The sequence below is a fragment of the Chiloscyllium plagiosum genome, chromosome 19 (assembly GCF_004010195.1).
Source record: "Chiloscyllium plagiosum isolate BGI_BamShark_2017 chromosome 19, ASM401019v2, whole genome shotgun sequence".
Taxonomy (NCBI): Eukaryota; Metazoa; Chordata; class Chondrichthyes; order Orectolobiformes; family Hemiscylliidae; genus Chiloscyllium; species Chiloscyllium plagiosum.
The window spans coordinates 21,505,979-21,530,324 of NC_057728.1; the positions used below are offsets into that span (position 1 = coordinate 21,505,979).

General features: G+C 39.6%; 1 protein-coding gene across 15 annotated transcripts in view; it reads left to right on the plus strand.

The window, feature by feature from the left end:
* Nucleotides 1-24,346, plus strand: part of wnk1b (WNK lysine deficient protein kinase 1b) — a 153,239-nt gene that overhangs the window by 90,665 nt on the left and 38,228 nt on the right. For 13 of the 15 annotated variants that reach the window (XM_043709287.1, XM_043709289.1, XM_043709293.1 and 10 more), the window contains 5 exons: nucleotides 1,437-1,610; nucleotides 6,771-6,828; nucleotides 7,672-7,806; nucleotides 16,443-17,851; nucleotides 18,550-18,651. In XM_043709287.1, the coding sequence (XP_043565222.1) occupies nucleotides 1,437-1,610; nucleotides 6,771-6,828; nucleotides 7,672-7,806; nucleotides 16,443-17,851; nucleotides 18,550-18,651 (1,878 nt within the window). The remainder of the gene's footprint in view (nucleotides 1-1,436; nucleotides 1,611-6,770; nucleotides 6,829-7,671; nucleotides 7,807-16,442; nucleotides 17,852-18,549; nucleotides 18,652-24,346) is intronic. The other 2 variants (XM_043709290.1, XM_043709295.1) reach the window with 2 other exon arrangements.

Genomic DNA, 24,346 nt, shown 5'->3' on the forward strand with positions numbered 1-24,346 from the left:
TTCTGATTCAATGAACTAGCTTAAGCCGAGACCATGTGGAGTGGTGGAAACTGAACCTTAATTGTTTTTTTTTACCCCTGTCTGTCGCTCTGTCTGTCGCTCTGTCTGTCGCTCTGTCTGTCGCTCTGTCTGTCGCTCTGTCTGTCGCTCTGTCTGTCGCTCTGTCTGTCGCCTTTTGAACCTGCTCCATTGTTCAATGAGATAATGGCTGATCTGATTTTAGCTTCATTCTACATTCTTGCATACCCCTGATAATCTTGCATTCCTTTCTAATCAAGAATCTGTTGACCCCTCTGTTAAAAATATTTACAGATTCTGCACACTCCCTTTTGAGGAAGGGAATTCCGAAGAGACTGAGTTCTCAGTTTTTTTTCCTCGGTCTGTCTTTAATGGGCACCCCCTTATTTTTAAGCTGTGGCCCCTAGTTTAGATTCTTCCACAAGAGGAATTATCGTTTCCATGTCCTTCTAGTCAAGTCCCCTCAGGATCGTGGATGTTTCCATTAAGTCACCTCTGCTTCTTAATTCCAAAGGATGCAGTCTTCGCCTGTCTAATGTTTCTTCATAAGACACTTCACTCATTATTCTAGTAAACCTTCTCTGAACTGCTTTCAATGCATCAATCACCTTCCTGAACGCTGAGCAGGTTAGAAGGGCTGAATTGCCAATCCTGCCTTAGTTAGACTGTAAGACCATAAGACATAGGAGCGGAAGTAAGGCCATTCGGCCCATCGAGTTCCACTCGGCCATTCAATCATGGCTGATGGGCATTTCAACTCCACTTACCCGCATTCTCCCCGTAGCCCTTAATTTCTTGTGACATCAAGGTTCTTATATTCTTAATTGCTGTGATTGCATTAATCTGACATATAACTGTTTAATTTGGGAGTATTTTACTAGCAAACAATGTAAACACAAACCCGTTACTCAAAAGTGTTTCTCTCTCTCAATGTTTGTAAAAAAAAAAAAATCACCATGGCTACAGAAATACAAGTTAATCATTCAGCCCTTCAGTCACAGAAAATCTATGTGCGTCCAGTTCAAAATTCATAAATCCAAACTCAAAAATAAATATGATCCAGATAAATCGCACATCTTAGTACAAAATTATATTCATTACATGATATTTGTTATATGAAAGAAGATGAGTGACTTAAGTTTATCTGGAAAATATTGGGTTGTCCTATTTAAGAGGAGACTTTAAAATCCTGAACTGTTTTGATGATATCATTAATGAGAAATTGTTCCATTGTGCATCTATATGATGGTAAAAGAAGTATTCCTGTATGCAGTTATGAAAGTAAACTGCTTTTGATTATATTCGCTAAAATTGAACTACAGAACAACTTTTTTGATGAACATTTATGCCCTTAATTGCGAAGGATACGCAATTTAATGATAGGAATTGAGAGTAATCTACAGTCTTCTCTGATGCAGGTTCAGAACGAGTTTATCCTGGAGACTGAGAGGGAATCATTTATTGACCAAGTAAGGGAAATTATTGAGAAAGCTGATGAAATGCTGAGTGAAGATCCAAGTGGGGAGCCAGAAGGTGATCAAGGATTGGAGACTGTAAAAGCCCAGGTAGCTGCTTGCTTTAATCAAGCACAGGTATGCTGTGATTGCTTTACTACTTAATGGAAAACACACTATTAATTGTAACAGCTAATACACATTTGCCTGAAGGCCTTCACCATTTGACTTTCAAGGTTTGAAACTCTTGAGAGTTGTTTAGTTGAGAATTATAATGCTGTGTTGATGTTGCCTTGTATATGAGAAGAGATCGTGTCAGTCTACCCAAATAAGGTACAGATCTATTTTCATTCATCAGATCCATGTACATTTCTGCAACATACATAGAAATGGTATCTGTGGTTGAAATATATACAAGAAAGGAGCAAGCCAAGTTTTTTCTTTTGAGTTTGCACATGATTTGTTTAGATTTCAGAATCTGTATAAATCTTCTGTTCCTTTGCTCCTTCCTGCCATTCTTTTCCTCTATTTTTCTCTCTCTCTATTGCGTATATTTATTTTCCATTTCAGTCTTAACTTTAAAGTCGCTGAACATTTATACAGAATTTCGAGTAGTTGGCGGATGACACGTAAGACAAAAATAAAATAATGTGTGCCTGAAATAAAACAGTAATTACTGTCAGTGTATAGGAGCTCTGGCAGCATCTATGCAGGGAGAAACAGTTAATGGTTTGAGTTGAATGGGGGATTTAATGTTGGGAAAGAGGTGAGGGGAGAGTGCAAAATAGAAGATTAAGAATAGATTAGTGTGTAAGAGAGGTTAAATTGCAAGATATCATGGAACAAAAGACAAGGGGCTAATGTTTATAGTAAAGAAACAAAGAATTTGTCCAGAGTAAGTAGTAGTAGCAGATTAAAAGTTGGCATTGTGTGAAAACAAAACCTGAAAGCATGGTACAGATTGGCATTTGCAAAATGAATAAAATGGAGGACAAAGTTCGTGATCTAAAGTTGTTGAACTCCAAGTCCAGATAGCTTTAATGTGTCTGAAGAAAAGATTTAGTGCTTGCATTGAGCTTGACTGGAACATTGTAGTAGGTCAAAGACTGAAGACCAAAATTGAAGTGAGCAAGAGTAATAAACTTGGTTTGCCTATTTGATTTCTGTAACCATCTTCATTTGTAGTCAGATTCAAGTGGCGCATTGTCTTTGCAGGGCATCTGGATCCTAAGTGAACAGAAGATGCAACTGTGTAATCTTGATTAAAGTTATTCATAAACATTGTTGATCTTGAACTGGATGTGCAAGTTTGAAAAGTCAATCTTTGCCACGTTCTGTGTTCTTTCACTTTGATGCTAACCTTAACTTTCCTGGTTAATTATGCTGGCCAATCCCTTCCTAGAAACCTCCCTTCTCACTGATATATCGTTGCTGTAAGCTGTAAACTACTTTCTTAAACAACTGTCATTGTTGCTCAACTGTCTTTATTGCTGATCTCCTTTCTCAGTGTAATCCAGCTGACTGTGCCCTTTTTTAACTTTAGTATAGTTCTTTCTGACCCAAGATTTACCCCTTCAACTGACTGCGGAATCCTCCCATGTCATGGTCACGGTTTCTAGAGGATCTTTTACTTTGGGATCATTTATTAAATCTGCCTCATTACGCATCATCAGATCACATATAACCTGATTTCTGGTTGGATCCATAACCTATTCTTCGAGGAAACGCTCACGAATGCTCTCTGAATTCTTCTTTGTGACTATCTCGGTCAATCTGTGTTTCTCTATCAGCATGAAGGTTAAAATCATCCTTGATTCATGTGTTCTTTTTGCATTCCCTCATTATCTCTTGATTATTGTCTGTCCTGCTGTAGAGCTACTAAAGGCTAAGTTTTCTTGGACTTTCTTATTATTTATGGCAAGGTTGTCAATTCACATCTCTGATCATCCAGTTCACCATGGGCCTTGCTGTTGTCTTAAGTGTAGCCCCCTGCAGTCCAGAGTTCTTCTGGCTCCAGAAATGTTCCAACTCTGCAATCTTGCATCTAAAATTCATAGTTAGTTCTTCAGTTAATATTTTTCAACCCTTTTAGCCTGAAATATAACCAGACCCTCAATGTACTTTGCTCATTTAATTCCAACTTACCAGTTGTTTTCTTTTGCCTGTTCCTTATCTCTTTTAGCTTGGTTACTGGATCATTTTTTGAAGCTAGGTGGTTTACCAGAAATAATTTCTTAAATATCTAAATTTTAGACACTACTGTCTTTGCATAGAAACACAAGCTTTTCTCCTCAAATGGTGTCAATATAAGAGATGACATTTATGTGAAAATGAAATGGATGTTTAAAATTAGTATAGTAAATCAGGAGAGAAGCTGCATAAACTGGCAACCAGCGAAGATAAATTTACAAAAAGTGGTGAAAGAACCAGAAGGGAGTTGATTTTTTTTTTAATGCTGTGAGCTATAATCTGGAATAGATAGCGGGAGCAGACTTAACTAATTATATTCCTATATTTTGCTTTCATTTGTGTTCTTCCTCCCTGAACTGTGCCTTCCCCAGAAATGAATAAACTGTCTTATATAAAATGCGACAGAGCAAAATTTTATCTAATTTTTAGTTTTTCTTACTATTTAAATTAAAAATTCAGATTTTTATTTGGTTATTTACCTACCTTAATAAATCATCTCACAGCCAGGACATTGCTGCGGAGTTTCTGAGGGCATTATCTGAGGCCCAACCTCAGATAATCTAGGCCCATTTAGGGATGATTGCACAATGCTTGGGACAACTTATGACCTTGAATATGCAAGCAGCTACTACCTACATGCAGCAAGACTTGGTTATTTCTGGTTATGACCCAATAAGTGTGAATTGTTATTCATGCTGCAGAAGTACTAGAACATGGCTGTCTCCCAACAAGAGAATTGAAACATCTTCCCTTGATGTTCAATGATTATCACTGAATCCCCCAAAATCATCATCCTAGGAGTTGTTGTTATTGACCAGAAATTTACTTAACATAGCCATTTAAATACGCAGGGTATGACAACTTGGTTCCTGATATCCAAAGCCTGTGCAAGCCTTACACAAGCCATTTAAATGGTGGAATGCTGTCCACCAACATAGCTGAGTGCTTTTCTCATAACACTCGAAAACTTGACACCTTGAAGACAAAGCAAACTGCTTGCTGCTGCACTGCAGCAATGGCATTTACTGTATACAAGATTTACTGCAGCAACTCTCACTAAATGTCCCTTGATAGCAACTTCCAAACTAGCATCTAGAAGAACTAGGGCAGCAGGTACATGCAAATGTCATCACCTATAAGTTACGTTCCAAGCTAATCAGCATTCTGATTTGGAATTAAGTCACCATATGTAGGTCAAAATCTGAATATACCTGCTTCTGATGGACTCCAACTGTTCCAAAAATTTGTTCATCACCATCTGCGTGAGGGCTATTACTGATGGGTAACCAATGCTGTTCAGTAGCCACTGGTATGCTAAACATCAGTATTAGCAGAGGTGTAACGATTTCAGGCAGAGATTGAGTTGTTTCTTACAAATCATGTTTGCTCTGGTCAATAGAATTTTGACTCCTGAATTAAATGTTCATCTAGACTACTAGACCTGGGATAATGTGGAGAAGTAGTAGTGACCAATATTCCAATTCTTGCACTTCCTGGAATGGCATCCAAATGAGTTATGGATCCTTGACAATAATGGTCTCTCGGTCCATTGAATAAATTAAAAATGGAGATTAAAATTTGCACTGTAGTTGTGTGTGACATGTTGAGCACTTGCTGAATTATGGGATACTTGGTAGGGTAGTTGGTATGATAGAACCATAGAAATTTTACAGCATGGAAAGAGGCCATTCAGCTTTTTGTGTGCGCCAGCTGAATAAACAGTTACCCTAGCCTTGCAAGTTGCAACACTGCAGGTGCAGGTTCCTTTTTAAAATAGCATTTCTTCCTCAGTCACCAAACTTGGCAGTGAAACCATGACACCAGCCATCTTATGGATGGTAATGTTTTATTTCATGGCACCTCTAATCATTCTACCATTCACCTTCTATCTATGTGTCCAGTAATTGACCTCTCCAGCAGAAGAAATAACATGGATTGAAGGGCCTGTTCGTGTGCTGCACAGTTCTACGTTTTATGAACCAGGTCATGCCTTTTAACACTGTGCAGACCATAAATTATTTTGTATACTTCGGTTAAGTCACTGATCAGACTTTTCCATTCCAAGGAGAAAAGAAACACTAGCTATTCAGTCTCTTCTCATATTTGGAACATTCAAGCTTTGGAAGTAGTTTTCATTTAGTCTGAGAGAGAGCAAGAGTGTGTCTGTTTGTGTAAGGGGCAGTGAGAGTGGGAGTGTCATGCTTTGAGACCATGAATCAGAAGTCTGTCAAACAGCCACACTATTTGGAAATGGCAGGTGGCAGAATAAACAAGGTAAGAGTCAACATACTGCTTTTTCCTTCCTCCTCCTCCTCATATGAATTCTGATAAAATAGGGACAACTTACTTTTGAACAGCTTCTTAAATTAACTGGAACACGTTGTCAGAAATAGAACACTTAAGTTAACAGGTTGTCATCATCCTTTGAGGGTACACACAGCAGAGTTTCTTTGCAAGACAGCTGTCTTGCGAAACTTGGCGGACTGTTTAAAACCTAAAAGCTTTTTCCAAAACATATTGCTTGTTTTATTAAGTTGTATAAATTTTGTATCTCACCATGCATTACAACAAGTTTGGTGAATGTTGAAATCTTATAAGGTGACCCAATCACTGCTTTGCTTTGTAGGTGGGTGGAATAGTAATTGGGATGCAGCTGACGTAGGCTGTTTTGTCTTGGGTGATTATTGACCATCATCTTGAGTGTTAGTAAAGCTGCACTCATACAGCTAAGTGTTCTATCACACTGTTGAATTTTGCCTTGTAGATTGTGGGCAAGTTTTGGGAAGACAGCAAGTGAATTAGTTGCTGTAAATTTACCTGCCTCTGACCTCTTTTAACCAGAATATTTATATGGCCAGGATGGTTTCTATCTTACTGCCCTTCCTAAATTATTAGTTCTTGCTTGCCTCTTCTGACTTGAGATTGCAAGTTGCAAAATTATGGTGATCTTCTAAACTATTACGCCCCATTTTCTATTTCTTTATTACCGTTTTCCTCTTTCCTGCCTTCCAACGTTGAGGGCTTTTTGCATTTATATTGCACAAAGGACAATTGATTGTAACTCATTAAACAAATGCAGCCTCACTGATCTATATTTTTTCTGTGCAGAAAGCAGAGGGCAAATATAAACAAGAAGAGCCCCTAATATCAGCACCCATTCAGCTAGGTAGGTAACATTATTTCTTGATTTGAAGAGTGGTTTAAAATATCTTTAATCAAGTTTATAAGATTATGGTAGTTATGTTTGCTAATATTCCAAGGTTAACATAATTATATGTCAGCTTATGATCATCCTCTGACATTGCTGCTAGTGTAAAAAAGAGTTTCTCATGAATCTGAACCTAACTGCTTTCAAAAACATCATAGCATAAGCTAGCATAGTCCAAAAAAAATTGAAGACTGAGCTCAAATTTGATTTCTAATGAACATTATAAACTAGTAAACATAGTTTCCAGTCTTTACGTTACCCTGAAGTGGTCATCTTGATAGATGAAGCTGCACTCATCCAGCTGGTGAATTACTTACTGTAAAGTTACCAGTCTCTGACCTATTGTAAGCTCTGTGATATATTATGGTCATGAAATAACGTGTCAAATATTTAGCGAAGTGATTTCATTGTACATCTTGCTTCAAAGTTAATATTCTTTTGAAGACTTTTTCCTTCACTCTTGTATACTCTGTTTCTCTTTCCTTCCCCACCTCATCTATGAAAGTTTATTGTATACAGCACTGATAAATCTGCAGGTGATAGTGATACTAACCAAACAATTCAAAAGGAAATAACAGTAACTTCAACTTCAAAAGCAATTAAATCATAAAGTAGTGGATATAAGTGTTTTTTGCTAAATTGCATGTCACAACAGAATGCTTAGTGGTGATGGGAAGTCACTGCAAGACTAGTGTAAATGTATCTTCCATTAAAGAAGATGTTGCCAAAACAACTATAACTATCAATGTAGCATGATGAAATTGTTCTGAAATTGCATTGAAATTTGTTTTGTTGGTGTAGGTACTCAAGTAGGCTCTGCAACACAGGTGGTCCATTCTGCTGGAAGACGATTTATTGTGAGTCCTGTCCCTGAGAGCCGATTACGAGAACCAACTTTCAACATGGGTGTCACTTCAATTAAAGAAATTCAAACAGGTACGGTCTTTGAAATATTGATTTGCAGTAATACCCTTCTTTACTATTGCTTACTGAAAATTTTTGAAATAATATTTTGTGAATAAATTACAGTGACATTTCAGTTCTTGCTAAGCAAATGCAACATTGCAGTCAAATACCTAAACAACATGCATCCCTTTCCTTTGAAGATAATGTTGGAGGTAAAATTCACATCTCTTCAGGGAGATTAACATATGATATTTTTTAAACTACTTTTAAAACTGTCATTACGTTTTGTTCTAAAATGTCCATTCAAATTGAAGCTGACTAAGAAATCATGGTAGCTAACAAGTGTGTTGTTCATTGAACCACCCTGAAAGCTGATCTCAGAATACAATATTTCTAAAAAAGAAAAGTGGTTTTCTTAGACATGGTATGCAAGTCATAGAAGATTTTGTAAAGTTTCTTCATTCAGACAGAGCTGAAACAAAAACAATTTGTGGGCAAAACTCAGCAGATGTGTTAGTATCTGTGGGAAGAAAGCAGAGTTCGTGTTTAGAGTCAGACTTGAAACATTAACTCTGCTTTCTTGTCTCAGGTGCTGCTCGACCTACTGAGTTTTGACAACAAATACTACTTTTTGCTTACTTCCATGACTGGTGTACAAGGACACCAGAGTCTTGTTGCACCTTTCTCTTTCCCAATCAATTACCATTCAGGTGCTAATTTGAGTTATGCGTTCAGTTTTTACCACTGAAGTGGATAGTCTCACCTTTATCCATATTATACTTTGTCCGCAAGATGTTACATTTTCTGTTTTGTGCTAGAGAAATAGATTATTGAAAAGAATACTTCAAAGAGCTTAAGGGACCCCAGTAGTGGTAGTTGTATAGTGTCAATGACTCCCAAGTATGTAGACTCTTAAACTACCTTCATGCATTTAATTTTAAGAGCTTAGTGTTCTTGGTTATTATTACAATGTTTAGGAAAGAAGAAAATAATTTTTTTGTTGACAGGTTAAACCTGTAATAGAAAAAACTGGTATAGAGAAGATGGATGACACTGAAGCAAACCAATTGAGGGTATATGAAAGAACAGGGAAATAGGTGGAAATATCTGAGGCATAAATAGAAGCATTTGAAATGAGATGTCAGTAATAGAGCTGCTTGTGGGTGGATGGAGTTAAGATTTGCTGCAACCATTAGGACTAATCCAGAATATCGAATCAGAAATTTAGGGAATATATTGGTCAGAAACTCAGGTGGACAGAAGCAAATGTAGCTTTTCTACCAGGATTACCTGAGGGTAAAATAAATGATGCTGTGAGAGGTCAGAGTTGTACAGCAAGGAAGCAGACCCTTCACTTAGACTCGTGCATGCTCACCAGATCCTTCACTTAGACTCGTGCATGCTCACCAGATATCTTCCGTTAATCTAGTCCCATTTGTTAGCATTTGGCCCAATTTTCCTCCAAGCCATCCATTCCTATACCCATCCAGATGCCTTGTAAGTGTAATTGTACCACTCTCCTCCACTTCCTCTGACAGTTCATTCCATACACATGCTATCGTGTGCATGAAAAAATTGCCTCTTAGATTCCTTTTAAATCTTTCCCCCTCACTTTATACCTCTGCCCTCTAGCATTAGACTACCCTATCCTGGGAAAAATGCCTAGATTATTTACCTATTCATGCTGCACATGATTTCATAAATCTCTATAAAATCACCCCTCAGTCTCTGACACTCGATGGAAAATAGCCCCAGCCTACTCAGCCTCTCCTTGTAGCTCAATCCCTCCAACCCTGGCAACATCCTTGTAAATCTTTTCTGAACCCTGTCAAGTTTCACAACATCTTTCATATAGCTGGGAGACCAGAATTGAATGTTGAAATCCAAAAGTGGCCGATTCAATGTCCTGTACAACTTTAACATGACCTCCCAACTCCTGTACCCAATGCACTGACCAATAAAGGCAGCCGTACCAAACGCCGCCTTCTCTACTCTGTCTCTCTGTAACTCCACTTTCAAGGAACTGTGAACCTGCACCTCAAGGTCTCTTTGTTTCGTGACACTCCTCAGTCATTATCATCAAGTGTATAAGGCCAACCCTGATTATAAATCCTGCCTGAGAAAAATACAGCACCTCCCATTTATCTAAATTAAACTCTATCTGCCCATGGACTCTGTCTAACTCCTCAGCCCATGGGCCCATCTGATCAAGGTCCTATTGTATTCTGAGAGAACTTTCTTCGTTGTCCAGTGCACCACCAATTTTGGTGTCATCTGCAAACTTACTAACCATTCCTCCTATGTTCACATCCACATCATTTACATAATTGACAAAAAGCAGTGGATCGAGCACAGATCGTTGTCCTTGCCTACAGTTCGAAAACCGACACTCCACCACCATCCTCTGTCTCCTACTTTGAAGTCAAATTTGTTTCCAAGTGTCTAACTCTCCCTGGGTTCCATGTGATATAACTTTGCTACCAGTGTTCCATGAGAACCTTGTTGAATGTCCTACTGAAGTCCATATAAACAATATCCACCACTCTGCGTTTATCAATCATCTTTGTCACTTGTTCAAAAAAAAACTCAAGTTGCCATGCACCAAGCCATTTTTGTTATCCCTAATCAGTCTTTGTCTTTCCAAATACATGTAAGTCCTGTACCTCAGAATCCTCTTCAACAGCTTATCCACCACTGATGTCAGGCTCACCAGTCGATAAATATATCTAAGATAACATGCACAACCTCACATTTTCTTACATTATATTAATCTGCTAAGTTGTTACTCACTCACTTAGTCATAGAGATGTACAGCATAGAAACAGACCCTTCGATCCAACTTGTCCATGCTGACCAGATATCCCAACCCAATCTAGTCCCACCTGCTAGTACCTGTCTCCAAACCTTTCTATTCATATACCCATCCAGATGTCTTTTAAATATTGCAATTGTACTAGCCTCCACCGCTTCCTCTGGCAGCTCTTTCCATACATGTACCACCCTCTGAGTTAAAAAGTTGCCCCTTAGGTCTCTCTTATATCTTTCCTCTCTCACCCTAAACCTATCCTGTCTAATTTTGGACTCGCCTACCCCAGGGAAAAGACTTTGTCTATTTATCCTATCCATGCCCCTCATAATTTTATAAACCTCTATAAGGTCACCCCTCAAGCCTCCGACGCTCTAGGGAAAACAGCCCCAGCCTATTCAACCTCACTATATAGCTCAAATCCTTCAACCCTGGCAACATCCTTGTAAATCTTTTCTGAACCCTTTCAAGTTTCACAACATCTTTCTGATAGGAAGGAGACCAGAATTGCACACAATATCTCAGCATTGGCCTAACCAATGTCCTGTACAGCAGTAACATGACCTCCCAACTCCTGTACTCAATACTCTGACCAGTAGAGGAAAGCATACCAAATGCCGCCTTTACTATCCTATCTACCTGAGACTCTACTTTCAATGAGTTATGAATCTGCACTCAAGTCTTTTTGTTCAGCAATACTCCCTAGGACCTTACCATTAAGTGTATAAGTCCTGTAAAGATTTGCTTTCCCAAAATTCAGCACCTTGCATTTATCTGAATTAAACTCCATCTGCCACCTCTCAGCCCATTGACCCATCTGATCAAGATCCCATTGTAATCTGAGGTAACCTTCTTCGCTGGCCACTATACCTCCAATATTGGTGTAATCAGCAAACCTACAAAATATACCTCTTCATCATTTATATAAATGATTTGGATGTCAGCATAAGTAGTGGACCCAGCACCGATCCTTGTGGCACTCCACTGGTCACAGGCCACCAGTCTGAAAAATAACCCTCTGTCTTCTACCTTTGAGCCAGTTCTGTATCCAAATGGCTAGTTCTCCCTTTATTTTGAGAGATCTAAACTTGCTCACCAGTCGAACACCTTACTGAAGTCCATATAGATCACATCTACTGTTCTGCCCTCATCAATCCTCTGTTACTTTTTCAAAAAACTCTAGTTTGTGAGGCATGATTTCCTGAGGGACAGGGTTGACTATCCCTAATCAGTCCTTGCCTTTCCCAATGCATATACATCCTGTCCCTCAGGATTCCCTCTAGCAACTTGCCCACCACTGACATTAGGCTCACTGGCTTGTCCTTACCACCTTTCTTAAACAGTGGCACCACGTTCGCCAACCTCCAGTCTTCCGGCACCCCACCTGTGATTATCAATGATACAAATATCTCAGTAAGAGGCCCAGCAATCGCTTAATTTGTCTATCCCTATTTTCTCAATCATTACTGATTTATGATCAGTATATATCAGAGGTATATATCTCTTTGTTTAAGAAGCAGTGACAATTCAATATTTTTTCCATTGTTGGTAAATTTTACGGAGGCATGGTGGCTTAGTGGTTAGCACTGCTATCTCACAGGAACCCAGGTTCGATTCCAGCCTTGGTTGACTGTCTGTCTGTGGAGTTTACACATTTTCCTAGTGTCATTGTAGGTTTCCTCCGGGTGCTCCAATATCCTCCCACAATCCAAAGATATGCAGGTTAGGTGAATTGGCCATGCTAAGTTGTCCCATAGTGTTCAGGGATGTGTTGGTTAGGTGCATTAGTCGAGGGTAAATGTAGGGGAATGGGTCTGGGTCTGGATGGATTACTCTTTGGAAGGTTAGTGTGGACTTGTTGGGCCGAAGGGCCTGTTTCCACACTGTAGGGATTCTATGAAAGGGCTATTAGAAAAGAGCCTCACTGATTTCCTTATATCTGATTTATCAACTTGTGACAGAACTGCACCTATTCCTAAGATGCTGGTGTTAATTACTAGTTTAAAGGGTTTAGTGAAATTTAGAGCAGCCAGCACTTTGTTCATTTGCCAGGAGTGTTTCCAGCTTCTCTAAGTTCTCCTGACTACACTATCTGGGTTTTTGTTTGAAGCAAATCAATCACTGGGAGCAGCTGTGGTGCTGTGATGTGATACCAACTTGTGATAGGAGCTCCACATCCCCCAACAAAAAACCTCATGATGTTTTATTTATTTTAAGGTCAAGAAACTCCAATACTTGTATCTTTGTTGTCCTTGGCACTACTTGTCGTTATGGTATTATATGCTCTCGATAGGTTACCTGTGCTTTTCTAAATTCACTTTTGGCAAAGTTTGTTACTAAATTGACTGGTTTGTAATTTTCCAAATAGGCACTAGTGGTCCTTGTAAATCTTAGTTTATACTGGTACAGCATAAACTATAGTTCGGAGCAGTAGCTACCACTTGATTCATCAGTCTCTAAAAAATGGCAGGGGCATCTTTTCGCCTGAAAAGCATTACTCAGTATTGGAAAAGACTTGAGTGACAAAGGCAAATATTTCTCTTTAACTTGGGGTGTTGAAGGAATCTGATGGCATCCCTTTATCAAATGTATTTTAGTTTGAAATCTGGCAATTTATCTTTATCAATAGTGTTCCAAGTGAGAAATGGGTAAGAATCTGCCCAGTTATTGCATTGACCTTTTTGTAGTCTTTGCAGAATCTGGCTGACTGATCATATTTCGACAAAAACTTGACTGGGGATCTTCACTTCTTTGACCCTTTTCAGTTAGGTAGTTTATCAACATATCCTGGACTTATGCTCTCATTTGATCCTGTTTCTCTGGATCTAAAACATCTTGATGCTGTTATTAATTCAACATATTGATAGTTCATTGCCTGTACTCTTTTCACTGTATTTTATGAATCTCAATCATGTTTCTGGCAGTTCACTGCGTACAGGCAATAATTCAAGCACTTCATTTCCTGGTTGATGTGTTTGGAACTTGACCCACTGATCGTGTGACTTCATGGTTGTTTGAACTGCTCTAGTGATTTTTGAGGAATCTGAAGGCTCTTGTAAGCAGCTCCCAGAACACAGATGCATCGTTTAACAGAGGATTTGTCCTGTTCTTTTTAAAAACTTTGCTTTTGATTAGTTTCAGAGGACTTTTTTTTTCTCATGACTGTGAATGGGTTGAAAAGAACTAAAACAGTAGGTTTGTTAGATGAATCGTGAGGCTCCCACTTCACGGGAGGCTCCCAAGCACTGAGGATGTCACCTAGACAGGGGACGCAACGTCTGCAACACAAATTCCCAGCTCGTCGAACAGAACCACCACACCATAGTGATGCTCCAAGCGGACAAAGGAAGGATGATGCTAAGCAACTGACGTTGGGAGTCCTTTGTCCCAATTATGAGGATATTCATGATCTGAGTTGCCTGCTGAGGATTTGATGTATTCGTGCTAATGTTCCTTGTGTCTGTGAATAGATTGCAAAAGACTTCAACTGTTATATCCAGATATCCATTTTGATTGGAGAACTGGGTTAACTTCTCTGCCTTAGCAGTAATTGTCCTTGGGGTGACCTCTGGGGATTGATCAACCTGTTCATAATTGTAAGGATATATTGGTTTCCAGCTTTTGTTTTGTTAGGGTGCTCACATAGTTAACATAATACCCTCCTTCATGGTATGGGAATTAAAGTATTGGGTTTATTGCATATTGTGATTTTCCCACCATCTTGCAGGTGTGATGTGTTTTGCAGAACTGCTCCATGTACTGTGAAGACCTAACTCTCCTCCTTTCCAGTGGTGTTCAATATGAATAGGGATTACTCAGCAGTAAGGGGGTAGATGGATGGACTGGGTGGGAGATGGAAGTTTCCTTGTCCATATTTCACCTGACACCGTTAGATTTCATGAGGTTTGGAGCCAATTTTGAGACTCCCAGGTCAACTTTCTCCTCCTTGTGTACCATTTGCATTGCAGTACATACTCAGGGATGTGGCTGGTGATGGTGTCTGAGACATTGTTTGTAAGGTATGTTTCTGGCTGTGATGATGTGATATTTTGTTTGATTTATTCTTTGCATGCCTCCATGTCTTAGGAAGAATTTGCAGAGTTGACCAAGTTGGATTTTGCCATATTGTTTCTGGTTCCTCATTTAGTACTAGGTGCCTTCTTTCATTCGTTGAAGTAATTCTCACTGGTTCAATCAGCAGTTATTGCAGCCCTGTAGAAGGTTGTGATGATGAGCTGCTTTCCTTGAGATGAAGGAAACCTCACAAAGCTGTTGGGTGGGCAGTTCTAGAATTTGGACCTTGTGGTAATGAAGGAATGACTATGTATTTCAATGAAGGATGGTGTGCAGCTTGAATAGGAACCCACAACTGGTATTGTTCCAGTGTGGTTGCTGTCCTTCTTCTTCTAAATAGTAGAGATTGTAGGTATGGAAGATGTAGTTGGAGGAGGCTTGATGAATTGCTTGGTTTGTTCTTATTAATTTCTTTAGACTTCATAGCAGTTTGATTTATCTGAGTAAGCCATTTCAGAGGGCATTTAAGAGTCTCCCACATTGCTGAGAGTCTTCAATTGTGTAGAGCAGAGCAAGTAAGGATGACTGATTTCCTTTCCTGAAGGGCATTAGCGAGCCAAATGAGTTTTACAACAAACAGCAAGGGTTTTGTGGTCATATTTTATACTAACTGCTAATTCTAGATTTATGAATTGAATTTAAGTCCTACCAGTTACCAGGTGTGATTTAAGCCAATGTTCCCAGAGCTAGTTAGATGACACTGTCATTGTGTCCCTCCTTTTTTGAAAAAACCTGCAAAGAATACCCCTCCCAAAAAAAATCTTTGTAGTCCACCAAACTAACAGTCAACATCAGGGATAAAATTAATTGATATTTAGAAAAGTCTGGGCTAATAAGTGAAAGTCAACAGCAATTTATTTTTTAAAAATGTTAATTAACTTGACTGTGTTGGCTGCAATAATAGTACTGATAAGTGTGGTTTGGTTGATATGTGTTCAGACTTTCAGAAGTCATTAAACCAATTATGACATTAGACATGTCAGTAAAATTTAAGCCATCTAATTAAATGACTAATGAAGCATGGATATAAAATTAGCAATGTGACAGTACATAGCAATGGAAAATAGTTGGTTAAAGTTCCGTAGGAGTCATTGTTTTTTGATATTTATTTAAGATCTGGACTTTAATATCCAGGATTTGCTACATGCAAGGGCAAATATCCTAGTTTCCAGATAGAAGAAATTTAGCTATGTACTAAACAATGGATAAAATGGCCTACTGATGAAATTGGCAGACATGTGGCAAAGAAAATGTATCAACCAAGTGATGCATTTTTGCTAGAAAAACATGAGTCATATGAACTAAATGATAAAGCATTAAACGAGAGATGCAGGAATAGAGATATGTGACTGGATGGACATAGACCTTTGGATGTTAGAATGAGAAAGCTGTTGAAAAAGCATGTTGGATCCTTGACTACTTTAATGGGGGAATGGAACTAAGCATCATTAATGACATGATTCAGGCAGTCAGCTATGATGGACATAAATGCATTGCCCTTTACATGGAGAAACACTTGTACACAGTGAATAAAAATGGCCACTGTTACAAGATTTAGTTTAAAAGAAAATTAATATTGCATTTGCTATTTTGTTTAAACATCTCACCACTGTGGATTGTTCAGGAAGTTACTTCGATTAGATTACTTAGTGTGGATTCTTCCACTGATGCAGGTATTAAACTCTCACTTAAAAGGACAACATAGGAAGATTGAATTCACTGTTTAGAGCTCTTATATTGTCAAATGCTGTTTGTTCTAATTGAGATGTCTTATGTTCTTTTACAGCTGGTTCCCATAGTCACAATCTAAATCTATCACACTCAGCTTCTTCAGTGAGCTTGCAACAAGCCTTTTCCGATTTAAAGCATAAACCATTTCAAGAAGGTCCTAATACCGCTCCTCCAATCTTCAATCAAACTATGGCACCATTTACTGTGGCACATCCAGAAATGACCAGTATTGGACAAGGAATTCATATCCAAACGGCAGTGTCATCATCAGCACCAGCTAGTCTCATAACTGCTAGTTCTGCATCCCAAGCCAGGGTACAGAATATTCAGTCACAACCAGCTGAGTTAAGTAGTGAAAGCATTGCTGGTGTGATTGGCCCTAGTTCCGTATTGCTTCCTCCAACCTCTCAGTCAGCCCAGCTGTCTGTTGGTGGCCTTGCTGCTAATGTTAGTGTTTCAAGTTGTGTACCTCCGCCTTGGACCTGTCAGTCAAGCCAGCAACTAATTAGTGGTCATGTCACAAGTGTTTCAGTTGTAAGCTCGTTAGTGCAGCCATTAACATCACAAGTTGGTCAAGCTTTGATAGAAGAAACTACTATCAGTGTAGGACCTTCAACTTCTGTTACCCCATCTTCCACTGAAGCTGTGATTTTGCCGACAACCCAACAGCTCAGTGGGGGACCTGTGGTCAGCCTGGCAGAATCTTCAGTTTCACTGAACTTGTTTCAGAGCCAGAAAGAAAATTTGTATAGTGCAACCCAAGCAGAAATTCAGCCAGTGGGTGGTAATATAATGACACTGGCAGTTTCCACCTCACCACCATTATTGCAACCTGTTTGTGGCACTCAAACTCCTGTGGTTCAAACAGTTACTACACAAAATGCCATCCTACCTCAAACAGTGGGCATTTCTGTGCCCCTAGCAACCCAGACCTCTGCATCTGGCACAGGAACTGCACAGCCTGTATGCAGCATTCCTTCTGTTCAACAAACGCTGATTCACAATCGGCCTCAAACAGCTTTTCTTCCAAATCAACCCCATATTCATTGCTCTGAAGTGGACATAGATTTGAACGCCAAAGGAACAGGCATCGATAATATTAAGACCTTGGATGAAAAGCTTCGATCGCTGTTCAGCGAGCATAGTGCTGCAGGCTGTGCTCACATTCCAGCATCTTCGGAGATGGGATTGGTTGCAGAATCCACCACAGTTGATAGTTTGCTTATTTCAGGAAAAGCATCTGCTGCTCCAGGAACTTCAACAGTTACTGTCGCGTCCTACCCAGTAACTGCCACAGGGTCTGTCATACCTCCTTCTAGTCTACCTCTTGGCCCAACAGGACTTCCTTTAACTGTCCAACAACCTTTGACTCCGGCCAGTTATACTGTATCCTTGACGAGTGTCATTACAACTGCAGGACGGCCAGGCACTCCACCTTCCAAGCCACCACTGGGCAGATTACCAGTAAGTTAACCAGAAGTTCAAGAAACTTAAGTGCATAATTTAAAAGTATGTGTGTGAGAAAGCAAAACAAAGAAGTACGTGTAAATTAGTTCAGTTTCTTTTGTCTGAGAATTTGTATAATTAGCATTGAGCACTGGTCTGTGGTGTCAGTCCAACTCATGCCAAATTTCCTAGTTTACTTGATTTATTTTGTATACCGTCTCACCCCATGGCCATAGTTCCTGTTGCCAATCTCTGCTGAATCGACAGCAAGGAAATGGATGAGAGGAGCACAGATCACTTCATCTTGTAACTTACAATTAAAATTGTATCACCTTGTTGTTTTGATCAAGATACTTTTGACATTAGTTACCAAATCATGGTAAAGATAACGTCAACTCTCTCACAAGTGTAGCAATAAATAATGTGTTGGTAGATTATTTTACCAGCAATGGAATTTGTGATTAAGCACAGAAAATACTGCATAGTGTTTGACGAAAACTCTAGACTAGAGTATACTTTGGACATTTTGTTTTGCTTATTTCACTTTGTTTTAGTTGAACGTTAGATTTTATGATATAGAATGGTAAATTCTTTCTCTAAATTGGAATAGGCTGTTTATACAATAAATTGAGAATATCATTCAAAACCTATATTTGCTGAGCCATTTAGTCTAAGCCTTGGTTGATGCAACTACTGTTCCCATTCATTACTTGTAGGTGCAACAGCTAAGCACGGAAGCTCTTGATCAGCAATTAAAACAAGCTCTCACACCACCCACTGAGCAGTTGCCATCTTTTCCAGGAACTTCACTAACCCAGGTGCAATAATGTTTCCCAGTGTGCTCTTTTGTGAATTCATTACTCTCTGTGCCATGTTTGCATGTAATTCATATCTTCATTGCAAATTATATGCATGTTCTGTGTCATGCTTATTAACCATTTCACTAAGTTATCATATCAAAATGCAACACCCAAGGGTTGGATAAATTGTTCCTTTTGTCTGTTCCTTCTATTAACCTGATATCGATCAATGTATGACAGATGCATCAATGTACATGCAAATATTCTACTTCGAGTGTTTCTAATCGCTATGCCCTTTAATGTGCATGCAGCAGTTAGTGGTTTTGAAGTGCTCAACCTAATATAGGTTAGGTTATTTGCAACTTGGTTTATGAGCTGTGCTTCAGTACTCTTAACTCATCCAACAACTAATGTTGAAATATAGTTTAGCACCTGCTGTAATAGTTCATGTAAGGTGGATTCTGGTGTGCACGAGGTATAGATGGTTTCAGATGTGACAGCAGTGTTTCCATCGAGTAGAGTATTGTGTTGATCACTTCAACTGGCCATGTTCCATTGTGATCTTGTATCCTGGGAGCAAAGGTATTGTAAGGTATTAATTTCTTGGTAGATGTTTTAAAAACCATATGTGCGATCATACACGTGGACTTCATTGCACTTGACTCTCCTAGATTGATTCTCAATGTAGTCTTGTTGTCATCATTTGCTATTGCCTGTATTTCCATATGCCTCTAGAACATGGCAGTCTGTGTCCAGTCATATGTACACTTTTTAGCTTAAATTTCAGACCTGAGTTCACTACTACTTTCTCGCTCTTAACTTAGCCCTTCACAGGCCCTGCTTGTCTGTCTTCACCTAGCAGGACCACTTTCATCTTCCTCTCTGAGGTACTTTGCCTACTCTGATCTCTACTATACTCTACTCTAAACCATCACAACTGTTTACTCTCTCTTGCTATCCCAAGATTCAATTCACTATTTGAAAAACTATTGTAATGTCGGAAGCATGGCGGATAATTCAGCCTTGCAAAACAAGATCACCTGAGCGGCATGTGATAATGACCAGAATTTATTTTGTGATACTATTTGACTGGTAAGTATTGGTTGAGTCATTGGGGGGAAAAAACTCTTCTGATCATCATTGAAATACTATTATGTGATTCTTTGTTTAACTGAGAGGCATTTTTTGCCCTGGTTTAATATCTTGTTTGGAAGATAAGGCTATCCCCATCCTCACTCTCATCCTAATGCTGACTTTCCTGGACATGACTTTCTGTTTAACCCTTGACAAACATTCAGCGCTTTCAGCCTTCAAACTAGGCTTGGCTGCTTTGATTTCACCTTTTATTGGCTTTTCTGTAATCATATCCCTGATCATCTCCTTAACCATAGCTTGGAGTCTCTTTAACTTTGTTTTGGATCCTTTCTTTCTCTCCATTCCCACTGTCATCTGTGCACGCTCAACTGATTTTATTACTTTCATAATGCCTTTCTCAAGTACCACCGTCAAGAAATCCAGCAGCCCTCAATTTCAAATTCCCACCTCTGTTTCACAATTAGATGAGGTGGAATATGACCACTCTGTTTGGAAAGTAGAACCAGAGAATATGATGCATGCTCGAAGAAAGAGGGAGATGAAAAATGAATGCAGAGACAATATTTCATGGAAACGATATGAAGCAGACTCCTGAGAGATATAGCTGAAGCAGTTATAGAATCATAGAGATGTGCAGCATGGAGACAGACCCTTCGGTCCAATCCGTCCATGCCGACCAGATATCCCAACCCAATCTAGTCCCACCTGCCAGCACCCAGCCCATATCTCTCTAAACCCTTCCTATTCATATACCCATCCAAATGCTGCTTAAATGTTGCAATTGTACCAGCCTCCACCACTTCCTCTGGCAGCTCATTCCATACACGTACCACCATCTGCGTGAAAAAGTTGCCCCTTAGGTCTCTTTTATATCTTTCCCCTTTCACCCTAAACCAATGCCCTCTAGTTCTGGACTCCCTGACCCCAGGGAAAAGACTTTGCCTATTTGCCCTATCCATGCCCCTCAAAATTTTGTAAACCCCTAGAAGGTCACCCCTTAGCCTCTGAAGCTCCAGGGAAAACACCCCCAGCATGTTCAGCCACTCCCTATCGGTAAAACCCTGGCAACATCCTTGTAAATCTTTTCTGAACCCTTTCCAGTTTCAAACATCTTTCTGATACGAAGGAGACCAGAATTGCACACAATATTCCAACAGTGGCCTAATAGTGTCCTGTACAGCCGCAACATGACCTCCCAACTCCTGTACTCAATGCTCTGACCAATAAAGGAAAGCATACCAAACGCCGCCTTCACAATCCTATCTACCTGCGACTTCACTTTCAAGAAGCTATGAACCTGCACTCCAAGGTCTCTTTGTTCAGCAACACATTAAGTGTATAAGCCCTGCTAAGATTTGCTTTCCAAAAATGCAGCACCTTGCATTTATCTAACTTAAACTCCACCTGCCACTTCTCAACCCAATAGCCCATCTTATCAAGATCCTGTTGTAATCTGAGGTAACCCTCTTCACTGTCCACTTACCCTTTTGTCCTTTAAGTATTTGTAAAAACTCTTTTTGGATTCTCCTTAATTCTATTTGCCAAAGCAATCTCATGTCCCCTTTTTGCCCTCCTGATTTCCCCCTTAAGTATTCTCCTACTTCCTTTATACTCTTCTAAGGATTCACTCGATCTCTGCTGTCTATACCTTACATATGCTTCCTTCTTTTCCTTAACCAAAGCCTCAATTTCTTTAGTTATCCAGCATTCCCTATACCTACCAGCCTTTCCTTTCACCCTAACAGGAATATACTTTCTCTGGATCCTTGTTATCTCATTTCTGAAGGCTTCACATTTTCCAGCCATCTTTTTACCTGCGAACATCTGTCCCCAATCAGCTTTTGAAAGTTCTTGCCTAATACCGTCAAAATTGGCCCTTCTCCAATTTAGAACTTCAACTTTTAGATCTGGTCTATCCTTTTCCATGACTATTTTTAAATCTAATAAAATTATGATCGCTGGCCCCAAAGTGCTCCCCCAGTCACCTGCCCCTGCCTTATTTCCCAAGAGTAGGTCAAGTTTTGCATCATCTCTAGTAAGTACATCCACATACTGAATCAGAAAATTGTCTTGTACACACTGAACAAATTCCTTTCCATCTAAACCCTTAACACTATGGTAGTTCCAGTCTATGTTTGGAAAGTTAAAATCCCCTACCATAACCACCCTATTATTCTTACAGATAGCTGAGATCTCCTGACAAGTTTGTTTCTCAATTTCCCTCTGACTATTAGGGGGTCTATAATACAATCCCAATGAGGTGCTCATCCCTTTCTTCTTTTTCAGTTTCACCCAAATAACCTCCCTGGATATATTTCTGGGAATATCTTCCCTCAGTACAGCTGTAATGCTATCCCCTATCCGCAATTGCCATTCCCCCTCCCCTCTCGCCTCCCTTTCTATCCATCCGGTAGCATTTTTATCCTGGAACATTAAGCTACCAGTCCTGCCCATCCCTGAGCCATGTTTCTGTAATTGCTATGATATCCCAGTCCCATGTTCCTAACCATGTCCTGAGTTCATCTGCCTTCCCTGTTATTCCCCTTGCATTGAAATAAATGCAGTTTAATTTATTAGTTCTACCTTGTGCTTGCCTGTCCTGACTTGTTTGTTTTTGTTTGTTTGTTTTTGTTTGTTTGTTTGTCTGTCTCACTTCTGTTCTCAACTGTACCAGTCTCCGATTGATCTCTTTCCTCACTAGCTTCCTGAGTCCCCACCCCAACTTACTTGTTTAAATCCTCCCATGCAGCTCTAGCAAATTTCCCTGTCAGTATATTAGTCCCCTTTCAATTTAGGTGCAATCCGTCCTTCTCCTACAGGTCATGTCTACCCCAAAAGCCTTTCCAATGATCCAAAAATGTGAATCCTTCTCCCATACACCAGCTCCTCAGCCATGCATTCATCTGCTCTATCCTCCTATTCCTGCCCTCACCAACTCATAGCACCGGGAGTAATTCAGATATTACTACTCTCGACGACCTCCTTTGTAAATTTCTGCCTAACTCTCTTTCAGGATCTCAATCTTTTCCCTTCCTATGTCGTTGGTTCCAGTGTGGACATTGACCTCTTGCTGGCCCCTCTCCCCCTTGAGAACATTCTGCACCCTCTGAGACATCCTTGGTCCTGGCATCAGGGAAGCAACACCCCATTCTGCTTTTTCGCTGCTGGCCACAAACGTCTGTCTGTACCTCTGATTAGAGAATCCCCTAATACAATTGATCTCTTGGACCCCAACATACCCATTGTTGCATTCGAGCTAGTCTCAATACCAGAAACTTGGCTGTTCGTGCTGCGTTCCCCTGAGAATCGATCACCCCCTACATTTTCCAAAACAGCATACCTGTTTGCAATGGGTATATCCACAAAAGACTCCTGCACTAGCTGCCTACCTTTCTTACCTTTCCTGGAGTTGACCCATCTATGTGACTGTATCTGAGACTTCCACCCCCTTCCTATAACTGCCATCATCACAGACTGTTCCTGTTGCAAATTCCTCATTGCTTCTAACTGTATCTCCAACCGATCCATTCGATCTGATTAGATTCGCTGCCAACAGCATTTATGGCAGATATAATCCGCAGTAACCCTTAAACTTTCTTTAAACTCCCACATCTGACAATAAGTACATATCACTTGGGCCATTTTTTCTCCTTCACAATCTACAGATCTACAGAAAATAACAGTCTTATTCCTTTGCAAACACTGCCCCAGGTTAAGTTAATAGTTACGGCTTATATTTTAAGTTTAATCAAGAGATGTATCTCCAAAAACATAATTATCAAGAAAGAACCCACTCTACTCACTACTGCAGATTCTCTGTAGGCCACGCTTAAAACAACGAGTAACTTATCTGATTCTGTACTGTGAACTTCGCTCAACAGTTCCTTCAAGACCAGTTGAGAATTTCACTTTGTTCATTTTTCTCAGCTGTGCTCTGATATTCAGCGATACATGAATTCAAACAGCAAAGGCAGTAACTGCAGTTCTCTATCCCTCTTGCAATGACCTCACCATGTGCTTCCTTTTTCTGTTCTTCTCCCTTTTTAAAACTGCTGTTGTTTTGACTTTTTTTTTCCAAAGTTCCAAAACAATGCATCAGCATATAAAACAGTAATTGCTGATCCTGGAATTCGAGGAAATCACCTTAATGCAAGCTAGAAATTGATTTCTTGAAATAAGTTAAATCGACTCTGATAAGTTGGGAGAAAACATGGGGTATGTGCAGTATCAACAGCAGCATGTTTGGTGAGGAATGGTGAATTGTGATCTAGTTTCCTTGTGTTTATTTCTAGATGGGTCAACTAATTGATAGAGATTAAAGCAAGTCAAAGAAAATCCTCTGTTTACAAGGTGTTTCACCTTTTTTTTTGGATATTGGATATCAGTTGAATTGGTTGATGACATTAACCACCACTTGTGTCTCTCTTCCTCCATCAGCCCTTAGGTCTTATTCAAAGCAGCTAGTGTATCTCCAAGAAGGTTTCTTGGTTTTATTATCAGTCTTGTTTGGAGTTCCTCGAGGATCTTTACTGATTTCTCTTTCACTTCACTTTCAGCAACGTCATCTGCAACCAATGGATTAGCTTTCACTTCTAATAATAAGCTCAATTAGATCTAC